The sequence below is a fragment of the Hemiscyllium ocellatum genome, chromosome 8 (genome assembly GCF_020745735.1).
Source record: "Hemiscyllium ocellatum isolate sHemOce1 chromosome 8, sHemOce1.pat.X.cur, whole genome shotgun sequence".
Classification (NCBI taxonomy): domain Eukaryota; kingdom Metazoa; phylum Chordata; class Chondrichthyes; order Orectolobiformes; family Hemiscylliidae; genus Hemiscyllium; species Hemiscyllium ocellatum.
In genome coordinates, this window is record NC_083408.1 from 30,509,041 (window position 1) to 30,526,714 (window position 17,674).

The 17,674-nt window shown below is 41.3% G+C and overlaps 1 protein-coding gene across 6 annotated transcripts in view; it reads right to left on the reverse strand.

Annotated features, from left to right (window-relative positions):
* The window catches only part of knl1 (kinetochore scaffold 1), a 113,141-nt gene that overhangs the window by 65,473 nt on the left and 29,994 nt on the right, over positions 1 to 17,674 (reverse strand). For all 6 annotated transcript variants that reach the window (XM_060828761.1, XM_060828760.1, XM_060828762.1 and 3 more), the window contains 4 exons: positions 11,597 to 11,646; positions 7,973 to 8,015; positions 2,450 to 2,487; positions 290 to 342 (listed from right to left, as the gene is read on the reverse strand). In XM_060828761.1, the coding sequence (XP_060684744.1) occupies positions 290 to 342; positions 2,450 to 2,487; positions 7,973 to 8,015; positions 11,597 to 11,646 (184 nt within the window). The remainder of the gene's footprint in view (positions 1 to 289; positions 343 to 2,449; positions 2,488 to 7,972; positions 8,016 to 11,596; positions 11,647 to 17,674) is intronic.

The window sequence follows — 17,674 nt, forward strand, 5'->3', positions numbered from 1 at the left end:
TCAAATGCTGTTCTTGATTTTAAACAACTAAAATGGAATTTGAACACATTTGCCAGAATAAAAAAAACTTTCTATAAAATTGCTGTAACTTCAATATACCAGAAATGGACCAAATTAATTCAAACATGCTTTGTCAAAATTGTATGGAAATTCAGTCACAGATACGAAACATATGACCATAATTCTTCTTACTCTTCCTTTGAATAAAGGCAAACTATTAGGTTTCACAGTTGAAGGTACAATCCTAAACAGACATCAGTACTTGTATCAAAGACAAATGCTGATTTACCTCAATTTGTTGCAATGGGATTCGGAGAGGTGCATGAAGTAGTGCATCCATTCCTTTGAGTAGAAAAAAATACCAAGAATCAGTATTGCACCATCCAGAAGATATCTCTAATTCATCAGATTATATATAACATGAGTGTACATAGGTAGATGGAACATAAAGCTTAAGTGTAAAATATGCTTGTCACAGAGGACTCAAATACAGAGTTGCACAAGAACATAAAAGTCAAATCAAAGGTATTGCAAAATTTTCAACAGAAGCAGAGGACATGGCAGAATAAACAGTGGAGTATCTGGAAATGAATAGCTTGAGGCACTTGCTGAACTATTTTGATTCTAATTAATTAATTCTACTCTGGTATAGAAATGCTTCATCACAACAGTCTAGACAGTGGGATCGGCTTGAATATTGCATGGGCATAGTACAAGATTTTTAAAAGGCATTAATCGGCTTAATGTAGCAAAAGGAGAGATTTACTACAGTCAAAGACATTGCTTATTAGAAAGGTGAAGAAAATTTCATTCAGAAATTAGAAATATTGATCAGGTATTTATGGCAACATGCAATTCAGATGTGCTGAAATGAAACAAACTTCCAACATGCTCAATAGACCTTAAATAAGTAATTAGATTGACAAGATACTGTTTTTTTGTTTTATCAGCTAAATTGGGGTGGCCAGTTTTTGCTTGGGATGGCATTACATCTAAATTTCTCTTCCTCAGGAGGCCAGTGAAAAAACTTCAGAAAGATAAGGACTGCTGCAACAGCAAACATGAATTTATTCAAAAAAGATTTAAAAGCAATAAACTAATCATTTGAATGGTTAATAGAAATTACCATTAGAAAATGGGAAGTAGACAAAGCTTAAAAGTAAAGCCAATATTCGCCTTTATGGTTAAGAAGCAGATCTACAATTCATGATTAACAGGGGATGAAGCTATGACTTGGATTAAGCTAAGCAGTTAAGTTTAACTAATGCTGACCCATAAGTCATTTCTAGTTGGTAATTCACCATACTGGATTTGAACATGGGTATCAGAAGTGAATGGGAGAAAGTGAGCACTGCAGATGTTGGGGATCAGAGTTGAGAGTGTGGTGTTGGAAAAGCACTGAGGTCAGGCAGCATCTGAGGAGCAAGAGAATCAACGATTCGGGCATAAGCTCTGGATTTCTGAATGGCTTATGCCCAAACACGGATTCTCCTGCTCCTTGAATGCTCCTGACCTGTTGATATCAGAAGTGAACAGACCTATAGAGTTCGGTTTCCTCCTTTCTCAGCCTGCTTTGCCTCTCACACAGTTTTACCCCTATCCTCTTTATCACCATTACCCTTCTCCATATACCCTCACTCTGTTGGTCTAAGAAGAATCATGACTCAATGCCTCAAGCTGTTTGTTGTTCCTCCAATCACAGATCATGTCTCTTCTGAATCTCCTGCCAATAGATTCACGAGTAAGCCTGCAGGAGTGCACAAGGGAGAGAAAGGGTCTCCGATTGGAGCACAAGCTCCTTGCAAAATACTTCACTTACACTTATCTGTTTGTAACTTCAAATAAAAACAGAAATAAAATGAAACATTTCAAAAACAAATCTTTCACTTTTTTTTAAAAAACACTTATCCTATTAATCATAGCCCAAGGCTTAAACATTCCCTGCCCTGTGTCATAAGCAAGACAGGAAGACAATCTGGAAATTTAGCTTTGATGAGCAAATGCATTTTCCTATCCGCACAGAATGGCTATTCAGATCTTCATTTCATTTACAGAAAAGTGTTCATGAGTTAGCCAGTCACATACAAACCAAGGGTCTGAACAGACAAATGAGCAAGTCATGATGCATTCACGTAAACATGGAGGCAGCATTTAGAATTAGACACACAATAAAGCTAGTCCCAACAAAGTAAAGCATTTAAGCAAAAAATGTACAGAACAATGAACATAAAGTAAAGGCAATGAGACACGCAAATAATCTAAATAAAATGCTGTTAAGTGAAATGTAAAAAGAGGCAAGAACTTTTCCCTCAGTCTATATCATGTGCTCTCAGAAGTGCTCTATGTCATGTCAGATTGCAATAGTTCAAAACAAATATATAAAACCCTTCCAAAAAAAGGGAGAATTTACATATTAAAGGAATGATTGAAAGTGCATGCGTTTACTCACCAGCAATGCTGTAATTTGTATTTTGTGGCATCAAGTCCCTACGAAATAAAAACATGCTTTTATTGCATTACATTACATTACATACTTCTAAAGCAAACAAATTTATGTTCAGCTTTAATTGTTGCACTTGAGAAACATGCCTCCGGTATTCCACATTATAGACCATCAAAATGGCACACAGCATTAAGCTACATGAAAAAGAAAGCAAAAGGACATTCTGCTAGCTACACGTTTCATGATAGTTATCCACAGGATAGAAGGAGGCTGTTTTATTCAGAAAGAAAACAATTCAGCAAGAGAACAAAGAAGAGTTCACAAATGGTTGTAAAGACATCCTTGAATTCACTTGTATCTATTAATATCAATATTCTGACAAAGAATGACCCAATTAGATCCATTCTTTTTTCTTTCAAATCTTTCCATTTATTTACTTACTCAATTCATTTTCAAATTTATTCTTATTTCCACCACACTTCCAGGAAGTGCATTTCAGATGATAACTTACTTCAATTAAACAAAAAGAGAAAACAACTCTTCATGTCACTTACTTCATTTGAAAACGATCCTTAATCTGTTCTCCGGTTATTGACTCTATTGTCAACTGCAACCTGTTGCCTCATCTAATCTATGAAAACCCTTTCTAATTTCGAATGCCTCAAATCAAAATTTCCATTTAAAACCATCTGCCGAAAAGGAAAATAAGTCCAGTGTTTCTTAGTCTTTTCATATGAATTAAGTGTTCATCCCGATCCAATTCTCGTAAATCTCCTCTATACCATCTCCAAGATCTTGACATTCTTTCTAAAGTAATGATGCCCATTATTGGCCACAACACCAAAGCTAGGCTGAGTGTCTTTTTATAAAATAGTTTTTCATTACGTTTTTTTTCATTTTCCATGCTCTAACTATAAAATTAATTGTCCTGTACACTTTTTTTTTTAAAAACAACTTGATGCAACATTTTCTACCACCTTCAAAAGGCTTATAGGGGCACATGCTGGAGGCAATGGCCCAGTGATATTATTGCTGGACTATTAACCCAGAAATTCAGTAAATGATCTGAGGGCGCAGGTTCAAAACCCACCACAGTAGACGGTGAAATTTGAATTCAATAAAAACTATCTGGAATTAAGAATTTACTGATGACCATGAAACTATTGTTAATTGTCAAAAAACCCACCTGGCTCACTAATGCATACAAAAAAAAAAGGACAAATCCAACTTGACCAATTGCCGCCCCTTCAGTCTACTCTTAAACATTAGTAAAGTGATCGAAGGTATCATCAACATTGCTCAGCACTAACGTGCTGAGTGACACACAGGGTCATTCAGCTACTGATCTCATTATAGCCTTGTTTCAAACACGGACAAAATAGCTGAGCTGAGGTGAGACAGTGACAGCCCTTGCCATCAAAGCTGCATCCAACCAAGTGTGGCATCAAGGACCCCGTTTAGAGGTGGTCTGGAGTCCATGTGGGATGAGTTGGTTACGGAGGCAGCCAATGAGGAAGGAAATGTGGCTGTAGTAGGACATGGTTGAAAGAACTTCAGGGCAGAGGAAATGACCTGGGAGTTGCAGTGGGAGAGGGTCTCCCTGAGATTCTTGTAGAGAGAGGAGGAAAACTTCTTCAAGGCAGGCATCCTTGCAAGAAGATTCGCAGTAGAGTTAAAATCAACGAGGTAAAAACAATGACTGCAGATGCTGGAAACCAGATTCTGGATTAGAGGTGCTGGAAAAGCACAGCAGTTCAGGCAGCATCCGAGGAGCAGTAAAATTGACGTTTTGGGCACTTTCCAAGACTTACCGTTTTTTTAAAAGGGTTGATGTAAAAGATATCAGAATGGAGGCCAAGTTATGTATGACATTTCCATAATGTATGGAATGAGCTGCCAGAGGATGTGGTGGAGGCTGATACAATTGCAACATTTTAGGGGCATTTGGATAGGTATATGAATAGGAAGGGTTTGGAGGGAAATGGGCCAGGTGCTGGCAGGTGGGACTAGATTGGGTTGGGATATCTGGACCGCATGGACGGGGTTGGACTGAAGGGTTTGTTTCCATGCTGTACACCTCTGTGGCTCTAATAATTCATCAGCCCAAGAAAAGACCCAAGCTCTGGTACAGATGTGGGAGCCTTTATCTTCCAATGGACGTAACCCAGTACTGACTTTGTAGCCCAGACTTGGTGTGCCTGGAACACAAATTCTTCCTTTCTGAGGTGTATGCCCACCTGGGGGAAATGTCTAAGTACTATGTCCAACTTCTCCAAGTGCTCATTATTGATCTTTCCTGTTGTTAGCATGTCATCCAGATCAATGGTGACCTGGGTTAGACCTTGTAAAATGTTTTCCATTGTATATGGAAACATTGAGCAGCCTGACATTACCCCAATGGCAGTGTCATATATTGGTACAAATCCTTATCAGTATTAGTTGTAGAAATTCTCATATAACCACATTTGCAAGTACACATAGCTCAAGTCCAGCTTCATGAAGGACACCCCACTGCTGGCTTTGACAAACCCATAAACAAATTCTCTTACATTTAAAGCAGAATTTTACTGTGTTTGACGTTGAGTAGATCTATCAAAACTTAAATCAATGAAAATCAGAGAGAAAGCTCTCTAATGGTTGCGATCATACCCCATATGACTTCATAACTTTCAGGTCACAAGTGGGTGTTCACTGATGATTGCACACAAGTCAGTTTCATTTGCAACTCATCACATATTGAAGCAATCCTTAGATGTAGTAAGATCTGGCCAAATAATGACCATTCCCAATAAGAGAGTCCAATTATATTCAAATGGCACTATCAAGAGTCTGACATTACCCTCTCCCAGAAACTTAACCAATTATGCGAGCACTGTGACCACAAGATAAGGTCAAAGGCTGGTTATTCTAGTTGAGAGTGTGTTGCAAGAAAAGCAGAGCAGGTCAGGTAGCGATAGAGGAGCAGAGAGAAAAAAAAATCAACGTTTTGGGCCAGAGCCCTTCATCAGCAATGAGACTGGGAGTTTCAGGGGTGGAGAGATAAAGAGGAGGGGTGAGCATGGGGAGATGGTAAGCAATGAGGCTAAGAGTGCTATAGGTAAATGAAGGTGGAGCTAAAGGTGATAGGTCGAAGGGGAAGATGGGGCAGATGGGTGGGAAGGCAGATGGACAGTTCGCAGTTTGGTGCGCTGACCTCTACACTGTTGAAGCCAGGCGCCAAATCAAAGACATCCCCTCCTACCGCCCTCTCCACCATGACCTCACACCGCATCACTGAACCATCATCTCCCAGGCCGTAAACAACCTCATCACCTCAGGGGACCTCCCACCCACAGCTTTCAACCACAAAGTTTGAGAACCCCACACCGCCCAATTCTACCTCATACCCAAGATCCACAAGCCTGACCACCCCAGCTGACTTATCGTCTCAGCCTGCGCCTGCCCCATCGAACTCATCTCCACCTACCTCGATACTGTTCGATCCCCCCGGTCCAGGAACTCCTCACATTTGTTCGGGACACCACCCACGCCCTCCACCTCCTCCAAGACTTGCGTTTGCTCGGCCCCCAGCACCTCATCCAGTCCCTCGACACCTCCATCCGCCATGACTAGGGCCTCCGAGCCCTTAGTTTCTTTCTCTCCCACCAGTATCCTTCCACTGACACTCTCATTCGTTTGGCTGAACTGGTCCTCACCCTCAACAATTTCTCCTTCTAATCCTCCCACTTCCTCCAAACGAAAGGATAGCCATGGGCACCCGCATGGGCCCCAGCTATGCCTACCTCTTTGTGGCTATGTAGAAAAGTCCATCTTCCGGAGTTACTTCTTCCTTTGCTACATTGATGATTGCATCGGTGCCAACTCGTGTTCCCACGAGGAGGTCGAACAGTTCATCAACTTCACCAATATATTCCACCCAGAGCTTAAATTCACCTGGACCATCTCTGACACCTCTCTCTCCTTCCTCGACCTCTCCATCCACAAGAACCGACTTAACACTGACATTTTTTTTAAAACAAACGCAGCTATCTGAACTATACCACCTCCCACTCTACCACCTGCAAAAATGCTATCCAATATTCACAATTCCTCGTCATTCCTCCCAGGAGGACCAGCTCCACCCCTCTAACTGCAAAAAGGACCGAACCCCCCACCCTGGTCCTCACCTTCCATCCCACCAACCTCTGCATTAATCGCATCATCCGCTGATATTTCCGCCACTTACACATTGACCCCACCACCAGGGATGTATTTCCCTCCCCACTCCTATCTGCTTTCCACAAAGACTGTTCCCTCCGCAACTATCTGGTCAGGTCCACGCCACCTAACAACTCCCCCTCCCTCCTGGCACCTTCCCCTGCCATCGCAAGAATTGCAAAGCCTGCGCCCATACCTCCCTCCTTACCTCCATCCAAGACCCCAAAGGACCCTTCCACATCCATCAAGTTTCACCTGCACTTCCACATGTCAGTTATTGTATCCATTACTCTTGATGTGGTCTCCTCTACATTGGGCAGACTAGATGCCTTCTTGCAGAGCGCATTAGAGAACATCTCCGGGAGACCTGCACCAACCAACCCCATTGCCCCGTGGTTGAATACTTCAACTCCCCCTCCCACTCTGCTGAGGACATGCAGGTGCTGGGCTTCCTCCATCGACATTCCCTCACCACCAGACGCCTGGAGGAAAAATGCCTTATCTTCCGCCTCGGGACCCTTCAACCCCAGGACATCAATGTGGACTTCACCAGTTTCCTGATTTCCCCTCCCCCCACCTTACCCCAATTCCAACCTGCCTGCTCAGCACCACGTTCAAGACATGTCATCTTCCTTCCCATCTATGTGCTCCACCCTCCACCCCCTCAACTTATCCTCTTTACTCCCACCTCCATCCACCTGTTGCACTCTCAGCTAAATTATTCCCACCCCCACCCTCCTCCCATTTACCTCTCCACCCGAGGCTCCCAGCCTCATCCCTGATGAAGTACTCCAGCCCGAAAGGTCGATTTTCCTGCTGCTTGGATGCTGCCTGACTTGCTGTGCTTTTCCAGCAACACACTCTCGACTCTGATTTCCAGCATCTGCAGACTTCACTGTCTGCGGTTATATCGAGTGATTCAACTTTGAAAGAACATTCCTTTTTTTTGTTGTGCATGAGCATGTACTGCTAAACATTGGTTACTTTTGTCATGCACAAACAATTTTGTAGAAGGGAGAACTTGGTGAACTGTAAGGTACTTCCTGAGCTGTTGTTGACTTCCCACAGGTTTTCTACTCTCCATAAGGCACAGTTAAGAGTGCTCAAAGCAGCTCCAATAAAGTTCAACAAGCCAGGCACCCCTTCAATCGAAGGCATATCCGAGAACCCTCTCATTAAAAGCCCCATGGTAGTTGTGTCACCACAGAGATAGTAGTAGTTCAAGTCAGCATACTACCTGACAGCAACTAGAAGTGGGCAATATATTGAGCATGCCAGTTATGTCTATGGCTTGCAAATGAATAAACAAATTAAATAAAATTTTACCTTTACCTTTCTAACTCAGCTGACTGGTTCTCCTTTAGGCTGTCTTTTCCTAAAAAAAAATTCAGCAATTACAAAATGAATAAAAACATGAATCCTTTTTGCAAGTACTCCAATTTTAATTTTTAACAGAAAATATTACTAAGAATATGACAACATAAAAAGTAAACACAGGCCATGCTCCACTTTTCAATGATCTGACTGTGGCCGCACTTTCACTTTTTACTCCCAGGGTGACAACCTTGATTTAAAGTCTTCATCCTTTTTCTTTAAAGCATTCCATGGTCTTCGCCTCCCAATCTCTAATCTCCTTCAGGACCTCATTTAATTCTGACTTTGTTTATAAATATCTATCATAATCATTCTACTACTGGTGTCATGCTTTTTTAATCACACTTGTTCTCTTCAAACAAATTCTTAAAAATCACTTCTTTGACTAGTGTTTTAGTCATCTGACTTAATACCCCCGGTGATTGTGTGTCTTTTTTGTATAGTGCACCAGTGAAATGCTTTTGGGTGTTTTCATTTTTAAAATATGCTATAGAAGATAGATGCTACCTACTATTATCTACCTATATACCTCCACTCCTTGAAATCAATATTCTAAATATAATTTGAGGCTGACAAATCTCCACTCGTCTCTATGGCACAGAAATTAACAAATCTCAAGAGAAGAAATTTTTAATCTTGGTCTTAAATGGAATACTCCTTATTTAGCAACTTTTTCTTCTAGTTTTAGGCTGCCCCATGAGGGAAAACATTCACTAGCATCTATCCATTTATCCTATCAACATCACTTATCATTCTTCTAAATGACAAATGATTACAAGATCCAATTTTAATAGTACGACAAATACTTCACACCAGAAATCAAACTAGTAAACCTCCTCTAAACTGTTTCCAATGCAAGTGTATCCCTCTAAATAAGAGCCAATAAAGTATGCAGTATCTGGGTGATGCCTCAACAAAGATCTACATAGCTGTGACAAGAATTCTTTCTTTTCATAATCTATCAACCGATCAAAAATGGCTAAAATTCCAGGTGTCTTCCTGATCACTTGGTGTATTTGGATGATATGGTCTGAATGTGGTTCTGAGTCCACATGGGATCAGTTGGTTCTAGAGGCAGACACTGTGGAAGGAGATGTGGCTGTGGTAGTGAGTCTGTTTCAGGACATGGTTTAAGAGCTTCAGGGTAGAGGAGATAACCTGGGGGTTGCAGTGTGAGTGAGTGAGTGAGTGAGTGAGTGAGTGAGTGAGTGAATGTGTGTGTGTGTGTGTGAGAGAGAGAGAGAGAGAGAGAGAGAGAGAAAGACACACACACTCACGGAGATCCTTGTAGAGGGAGGAGGAGAAGAACTTCTTCAAGGTAGGCATCCTTGGAAGAGGGTTCACAGTAAGGTTAAAATCAACTAGGCAGAGGTGGGTACTGCAGATGCTGGAGATTAGAGTCAACATTAGAGTAGTACTGGAAAAGCACAGCAGGTCAGGCAGCATTCAAGGAGCAAAATCGACGTTTTGGGCAAAAGCCCTTTATACTTATATCCTTATTTACTATGAATAATCCACCTTGCCTGCAATCCCTGCACACCATGGGTCATTTAACATGGCCAATCCACCTAACCTGCATATCTTTGAATTATGGAGGAACAGGAGAAAGCTATTGAAAAACTGGAAGTACACGCAAACTTCAGTCACAGAAGCTAGAATCGAACCCGGGGTCACTGGTGCTGTCAGGCAGTCAATGCTATCCACTGAGCCACCCACATTGTAGTTAACAGTGATAATAAAGGCTTCAATTTTGTCTCCATCATATGGCTTACCAGGAAACTTTCGTGCTCTTCCTGCCTGAATTTGATGTTTATTGGAACAATCTACAAATTGACACTGAACTGATTTGGCTGCGTTACAAACACATCTTCCTTGGCCATTAATCTGGAGGTGATGTTTGATCTCAGAAATTCTGGCTCAGAACCAGGGACACTACTCACTCTGCCTCAAGACATCCTTCAGTCTTGTTATCCAAGTCATTAACACAGATTACAAATAACTGAGGCCCAGCACCGATCTGATGAATTTTTGCTAACCTGATATGAGCCATTTAACACAGTTCAGCTTCCTGTTCATTAGCCAATTCTCTATCCATGTCAATTTCCTCAACATCATAAACTCTAAAGTAAGTGAGACAACTGGTGGCGTTTTAAGCTGAGGGGCATCACTGATTTATATGATTGCTCACATTCCATAATAAAATCACTAACTAATTTACTGTCATTATTTTCTTAAGCTTATTTGTTAGAAAAGCAATGAGTCAGAATCCTTGCTGAGGGGTACAGAAAAAGTGAAATTTGGGAGGAGAAAAACAGTGGATATACCGTGTAGATTCTATATACATTGGATTGGCTTGTACAGGTCAACAAACTATTATGCAGAACATTTCTGAAATAGAAGAAAAGCCCAATACTGGAGAGATTATTTTTGGACTACAAAAGTGGGGTGGCGGCTTCGGTGGATCACTCAGCTGTTGAGTGATTGGGATTTACAGCTTTGGAAGATAGACCTGTTTCTGGTTGCTGTTGGGAAAACGCAATAATGATTCAAACTATGCAGTTGCATCAAATTGAACGTATAATTTTTGAAACTTGTCCCAATGTGATGCTCTGAATTTTTCAGTTCATAATTGATCAAATTTTCCTGACCTAATTTGCCATCTGCTAAATTTGAATTAATGTCAGTTCACGGTTTTCCATGACCACATTTTGGAAACATGGTTTACGAGCTTTATTTATCAGAATCTAAAAAAGAACATACACTCAGATTCCAGGTTAAAACATTTAATGTGAGTTGATGATCTTGTGGCCACAGAATTAGACTTTTAATCCAGAAACCTTGCCAGTGTTCTGGAGACCCAGGTTGGAATCCCATTATGGCAGATGATGGAAATTTGAATTCAATAAATATCTTAAATTAAGAGTCTAATGATGACCACGAAAGCTGTAGGTTGTCAGAAAAACTCACCTTGTCCACTAGTGACCATTAGGGAAGGAAACAGCCATCCTTATAAGGTTATACCCACATGCTTTGAATGCGTTAAAAATCTAACAAAAAAGGCTATATAATCTTTAGTATTTGTGCTATATCCTTTTTTTAAAAAAGAGGAAAATCTTTTTTTAGAAAAGTGAACACATATACAGCAGGTAAACATTAGGTAAAAAAAATTGCATCATATGCTTGAGACAATGAGAAACAAAAAAGTACTCCCTGAAAATCAAGCAGCCCATTTGGTCCCTATACTCCATGCATTTAGATTAAAAAAAACTTTAATTCTGTCTCTTCAATTTTTCTTATTCTGACTTTATTCACCAGTACTCTTGTTCATCGCTCTGCCCCTTCACTGAACTATCATTGATTATTAACTTTCTAAAACTGCCCATTGTAAACACCTACCTATTTAGTTTAGTGCCCTTCCCACTGATTCCAGTGCATCCATTGTTAAAGCCCTGTGAAGAGTATGCTTTCTTGCTTCCCTGAAGAGTGGCCGATTCTTGATCCCAATAATTTTGTTAAGTTTTTTTGTCCTGATTATAAAAATTAACTCATGACATCTGTATTCTGAAGTGGAATCATACTTACCATTTTCCACATCTTGCATTATCATCATCATTTTATCAGTCACAAACTCCCTAAACAGGAAATAAAAGACAAAAATATGAGATGCACAATGCTTAGGTTTTCCCAACCATTTCCCCTCTCGCTTACCCCCTACCCCAGGAGCCCTTAGAAACGGTCAACATGACATGGGTCGTCTCAGTTTCTCTGACCCCATCACCCATTCCAACCTATCTCCCCTACAAAGTGACTGCACTCACTGCTTTTAGTTCCAACCCCAAATTTGTAATTAAGCTTGCTGACAAGGATGGTGCTGTTGTCTACCAGACTGGCCTCTACATTACGGAGGTTGAGCGCCAGCTCTCAGAAGCCGCCTCCCCACCCCACACCCCCCATGCCCCCACAATTCTTCTAAGCTCAGTCTCCCAACCCCGCACAGCTCACTTCTACCTCCTACCCAAGATCCACTGTCTTGGCCTGCTCCTGCACCACAGAACTAAATTCTGCCAACCTTGACTTGACCTTTTCCTCCCTTTGTCTAGTCTCTTCCCACTTACATCTGTGATTTCTGAATCTTTACACCACTTTCAGAATTTCAGCCACCACCTATTTACCATAGACATTCAATCCCTTCACATATCCATTCCCAATCAGGACAGACTGCACGCTCTCAGTTTCTTTCTGGAAAAAACAGACCTGAACCATAGCTATCCACCATATCATTTCTCCCCTTGACAAATTTGCCCTCACTCTGAACAACATCTTTCAACTTCTCTCACTTTCTTCCTGTCAAAAGGGTGGTCATGGGTATGTGCACAGGCCCCAGTTATCCAGGAGAAAGTGAGAACTGCGGACGCTAGAGATCAGAATTGAAACATGGGGTACTGGAAAAGCACAGCCAGTCAGGCAGCAACCGAGGAGCAAGGGAATCAGCGTTTCGGGCACAAGCCCTTCATCAAGGATGAATATCATGCAGGCCTGCTTGGTGGGGTGCGTGGAACTTTGTGTTCCAGTCCTACTCTATTCCCCACCCACAACTCTTTCGCCAACATATCAATGGTATCATCAATGCTGCTTCAGTCTCTCATCTAAATTGGAAAGTTAATCACTTTCTCTTCAAATTTACACTTAGTCCATCCATGACTCCTCCCTTCCTTGATATTTATTTCCATTTCTGGCAATAGACTGGCCACCAGTATCCAATGCAAGCCAACCAACTCCCACAGTTACCTTGACTATATATATCCTCACACCCCTACTTGTTGTAAAGACACTATTCCATTCTCCCAGATACTCCATTGCCTACCTCCCTCCTACAACAGCAAAAGCGCCCTTACCATCCCCCTAGCATCCGAGTACAGAGCATCATTAGCTGCCATTTCAGCCACCTCTAGCAGGATGCCACCATCAAACACATATCCCTCTCCCCTTCCTTGTCAGCCTTATGCAAGGACTATTCTCTCTGTGAAAGCCTGGTCCACTCCTCCTTCATCCTCAACACGCCCGACACAGCCTCATAGCACCATCCCCTGCAACTGCAGAAGGTGTAACACGTGCCAGTTTAATTCCTCCCTCACCAAGATCCAATGGCCCAAACACACATTCTAGGTGAATCAGCACTTTGTCTGTAATTCAGTCACTGTCACCTATTGCATTCACTGTTCACAATGTGGTGTTCTCTACTTTGAGGTAACAAAGCGTAGACTGGGTGACTGCTTTACATAACACATAGGAACTTTCTGCACACAGAGAATGAGCGCTCCCAGTTGCCTGCCATTCCAAATCACCACCATGTTTAGCATGATTGCCTTTGATGCTCAGACACTTGAGCATAGGAGTTGGGATGCTTTGTTAAGGTTGTACAAGACATTGGCAAGGCCTGTTCTAGAGTACTGTGCCCAGTCTGGTTGCCGAGATACAGGAAGGATATTATTAAGCTGGAGGGCTCAGTAGAAAATTACTTTGGTTGTGTCCAGGAATGGAAGATTTAAGTTATTAGGGAGAGGCTGGGATTAGAAAAGCTAAAAGATCTAAAGATTGATAAATCTCTTGGACTTGATGGGCTACATCCTAGAGTTCTGAGCGAAGTGGCTGAGGAAATAGCAGAGGCATTGGTTGTGATCGTTCAAAAATCACGGGGTCAGTGAAAGTCCCAGATGATTGGAAAATTGCTGTTGTAACCCCCTTGTTCAAGAAAGGATCAAGACAAAAGATGGAAAATTATAGCCTGACCTCGGTTGTAGGTAAAATTCTAGAATCCATGATTAAGGATGAGATTTCTAAATTCTTGGAAATGTACGGTTGGATTAGAACAAGTCAGCACGGATTTAGTAAGGAGGGGATGTCGTGCCAGACAAACTTGTTAGAATTCTTTGAAAAGGTAACAAGTAGGTTAGACCAGGGAAACCCAGTGAAAGTTATCTATCTAGACTTCCAAAAGGCCTTTGATAAGGTGCTTCACGGAAGGTTGCTGAGTAAGGTGAGTGCCCATGGTGTTTGAGGTGAGCTACTGGCATGGATTGTAGATTGGCTATCTGATAGAAGGTAGAGAGTTGGGATAAAAGATTCTTTTTTGGAATGGCAGCTAGTGACAAGTGGTGTCCCACAGGGTTCAGTGTTGGGGCTGCAGCTGTTCACTTTATATTTTAATGATCTGGATGAAGGGACTGGGGGCATTCTGACGAAGTTCGCTGATGATACGAAGCTAAGACGACAGGCAGGTAGTCCTGAGGTGGTGGAGAGGCTGCAGAAAAATTTAGAAAGTTTAGGAGAGTGGTCCAAGAAATAGCTGACGAAATTCAATGTGAGCAAATGTGAGGTATTGTGCTTCGGAGAAAGGAGTACAGGGATGACTATTTTCTAAACAGTGAGAAAATTCATAAAGCCAAAGTACAAAGGGATCTGAGAGTGGAACTCCAGGATTCTATAAAGGTTGATTTGCAGGTTAAGTCCACGGTTAAGAAATGTAATGTTGTCATTTATCTCAAAAGGATTGGAATGTAAAAGCAGCAATTTGCTATTGAGACTTTATAAAGCTCTGGTTAGGCCCCATTAAAAATACTGTGTCCAGGTTTGGGCCCCACACCTCAGGAAGGACATACTGGGACTGGAGCATGTCCAGCGGAGATTTACATGGATGATTCCTGAAATGGAAGGCCTAACATAATGATGAATGGCTGAGGATCTTGGGATTGTATTAGAGTTTGGAAGGTTGAGGGGACATCTAATAGAAACTTAAGATAATGCATGACTTTAAAAGGGTGAACACTGGGAATTTGTTTCCATCAGGTAGGGATACTAGGACCCGTGGGCACAGCCTTAGAATTAGAGGGGGTCAATTTAAAACTGAAATGAGGAGACATTTCTTGAGCCAGAGAGTGGTAGGCCTGTGGAATTCATTGCCTCGGAGTGCAGTGAGGCTGGGACTTTAAATGTCTACAAGGCAGAGATTAATCAATTCTTAATCTCACAAGGAATTAAGGGATATGTGGAGAGTGCAAGTCAGTGGCATTGAAATGCCCATCACAATGATTGAACGGCGGAGTGGACTTGATGGGCTGAATGCCCTTACTTCCACTCCTCTAAGTGGGGGATTTCAACACTCAGTCATATTTTTAAGGTGACAGGAGAAAGACTTATAAAAGACACAATGGGCTTTTCTTTTTAAAAAAGGGTGGTTCATGGGTGAAATGAACTTCCAGAAGTAGTGGTGATTAGGAGTACACTGACACCACTTAAAACATAAGTACATAAAAAAGAAAATGTTCTGAGAGACAAGGGCCAAACACAGGTAGGTGAGACCAGTTTACTTGCAACTGTGGTCAACATGGACTGGTTGGACCAAAGGATTTGTTTCTGTGGTGTATGACTATGACTGTATCCTGACCAATATCTCAGGCTTGCTACAGTTAACCAGGAAAGCTCAGCAAAAGCCTAAAGAAAAATGTCATTTTCTGCTTGGAATGCTATAGCCTTCTGGACTCTATAAGGTAACGTCTCCCATGTCCTTATCCCAACCCTTACACCAGGTGTTAGCACATTTCTGCTTTTACACACAACCCTTTGTTAGCCATTGGTAGCTATTCATTCTAAGCAGATGTTTATACAGTCCTTTATCTGTTCATCTCTTCTTTTCTCTTTGGGCCCCATCTCCAATTATTGTTTACACTATCTCTTGACCCTCTCCCCATACTGTATGAAAACCAATCTTTTCTGAGCTACCATAAGACTGGAAGAAGGGTCACTGGACCTAAAACTAAGTGATTTCTCCCCACAGATGCTTCAAGGCTCGCTGAGCTTTTCCAGCAATTTCTGATCTTGTTTCTGATTTTCAGCATCTCCGGTTCTTTTGGTTTTTATTTAGCTATTTAAATATCGGGGCTAAGGGCAGTAAAAAGCAGGAAAGCCTTTGGAGAGAGAGTTACTCACCACCCAACTCCCCAAAGCTTGTCCATCATCTCCAAGGTACAAATCAGGAATGTGATGGATTACCCTGCACTTTGTTATGGACCAGGCCAGACCCCCTCAAAATACTTCAAGAGGAGAGCTGAGACCCTAACTTTTCTTATTTTAAAAACTGATGTGAAGTGGTTATTGCAGACGTGATGCAGTTAGTCAAATGACTGCTTGAAGCAAAACAGAATTTATTTAAACACCACAGTTGAAACACAAACAAAAATAAAACAATTTAGAATAACAAATATTTGAAAACTTGACCAACACAATACCAAAACTTAACTAGGGAGTTGTTCCACTTCCTGTAAAATCCCATAAACACTCTCCTTGACAAAAAGGTAAATTCAAACAGGTTCTTACAGGAAGAAGAGGTTTCAGAGTGAAAAGTCAGTCAGGAACCATCTGCTGAAGCTTTGTCTGGACTGCAGCAGCTTCTGCTACAGCTTAAAGGAACTAGGAAACAAACTTCAAATGGAAGAACTGGCCACTCCCCTCCATTGTTAAGCTAGGGGCTTTTCAGGCATTTTGGCACTTTTGTCTTTACGACCTCAAAAAAAAAACCAAAAAGGACAAAATCTTGTAAAAGTGACATCATCATCCCAGCTCCCCCCCCCTAAAAATAATTAACCATCAATCTACAAAAATGGTTTCATTTTAAAATCCCTTGGTCTTACTGTTAGTACACTACAATACATTTACATCGACTTTAACCATGAAAGCACATTCTATTTCAGTCTGTTTTCTCTTGCCACCGAAAACCTGAGTTTACTCATCCAAATCTCGACAATGCGTCAGCAATTATGTTTTCTCGGCCGGCCACATGTACAATTTTCAAATTGAATGGCTGCAATAATAAGCTCCACCTGATCAGTCTGGTATTTTTGTCCTTAAGTTTCTCCAAACACTTTAATGGATTATAATCCTCATATAGGATTGTCTCAGACATATTACTGGCAACATAAACGCTGAAATGTTGTAACACCAACACCAAGATCAAAACGTCCTTCTCAACTGTCAAATATTTCTGTTGATGAATGTTCAATTTCCTGAAGAAATATCCAATAGGCCTATCACTCGCATTGATAGGCACCTTGAATGGCTTTGCATTATTCGGTGTGGCTAATATCAGGGCAATGGTTAACACAGCTTTAAGGTTGTCAAATGCCTTTTGACAGTCTGCCATCCACTACTTTTCTTCAGTAACTGTGTGGAGCAGCAACACTGCTAAAATTCGATAGTTTTCTGATAAAACCCACTCAATCCTGGAATAGTAGTCATGCTCTCTTCGATGGTAAAGAAAATTTCTCCAATTACTTTTATTTTCACATTCCGTGGGGCCATCTGTCCACGACCGATAACAAGGCCCAGGAATATGACTTAGGTTTTAGCAAATTGATTTAGCCAGGTTTATGATCAAGCCTGCCTCCCAAAGTTGATAGAAAGATTCTGATACATGCTGTAAATGGTCCTTCCTTGTGTGACAAAAAAAAATCACAAAAAGTTGTCGATATATACCACACAAATTAGGTAATCCAGAAATGATAATATTGGTCAGCCATTGAAATGCAGCTGGTGCATTTTTCACACCAAATAAACTTTAAAGTGATACAGTTCATTCAATGCTACAAAAGCTGAAATTGTCTGCAC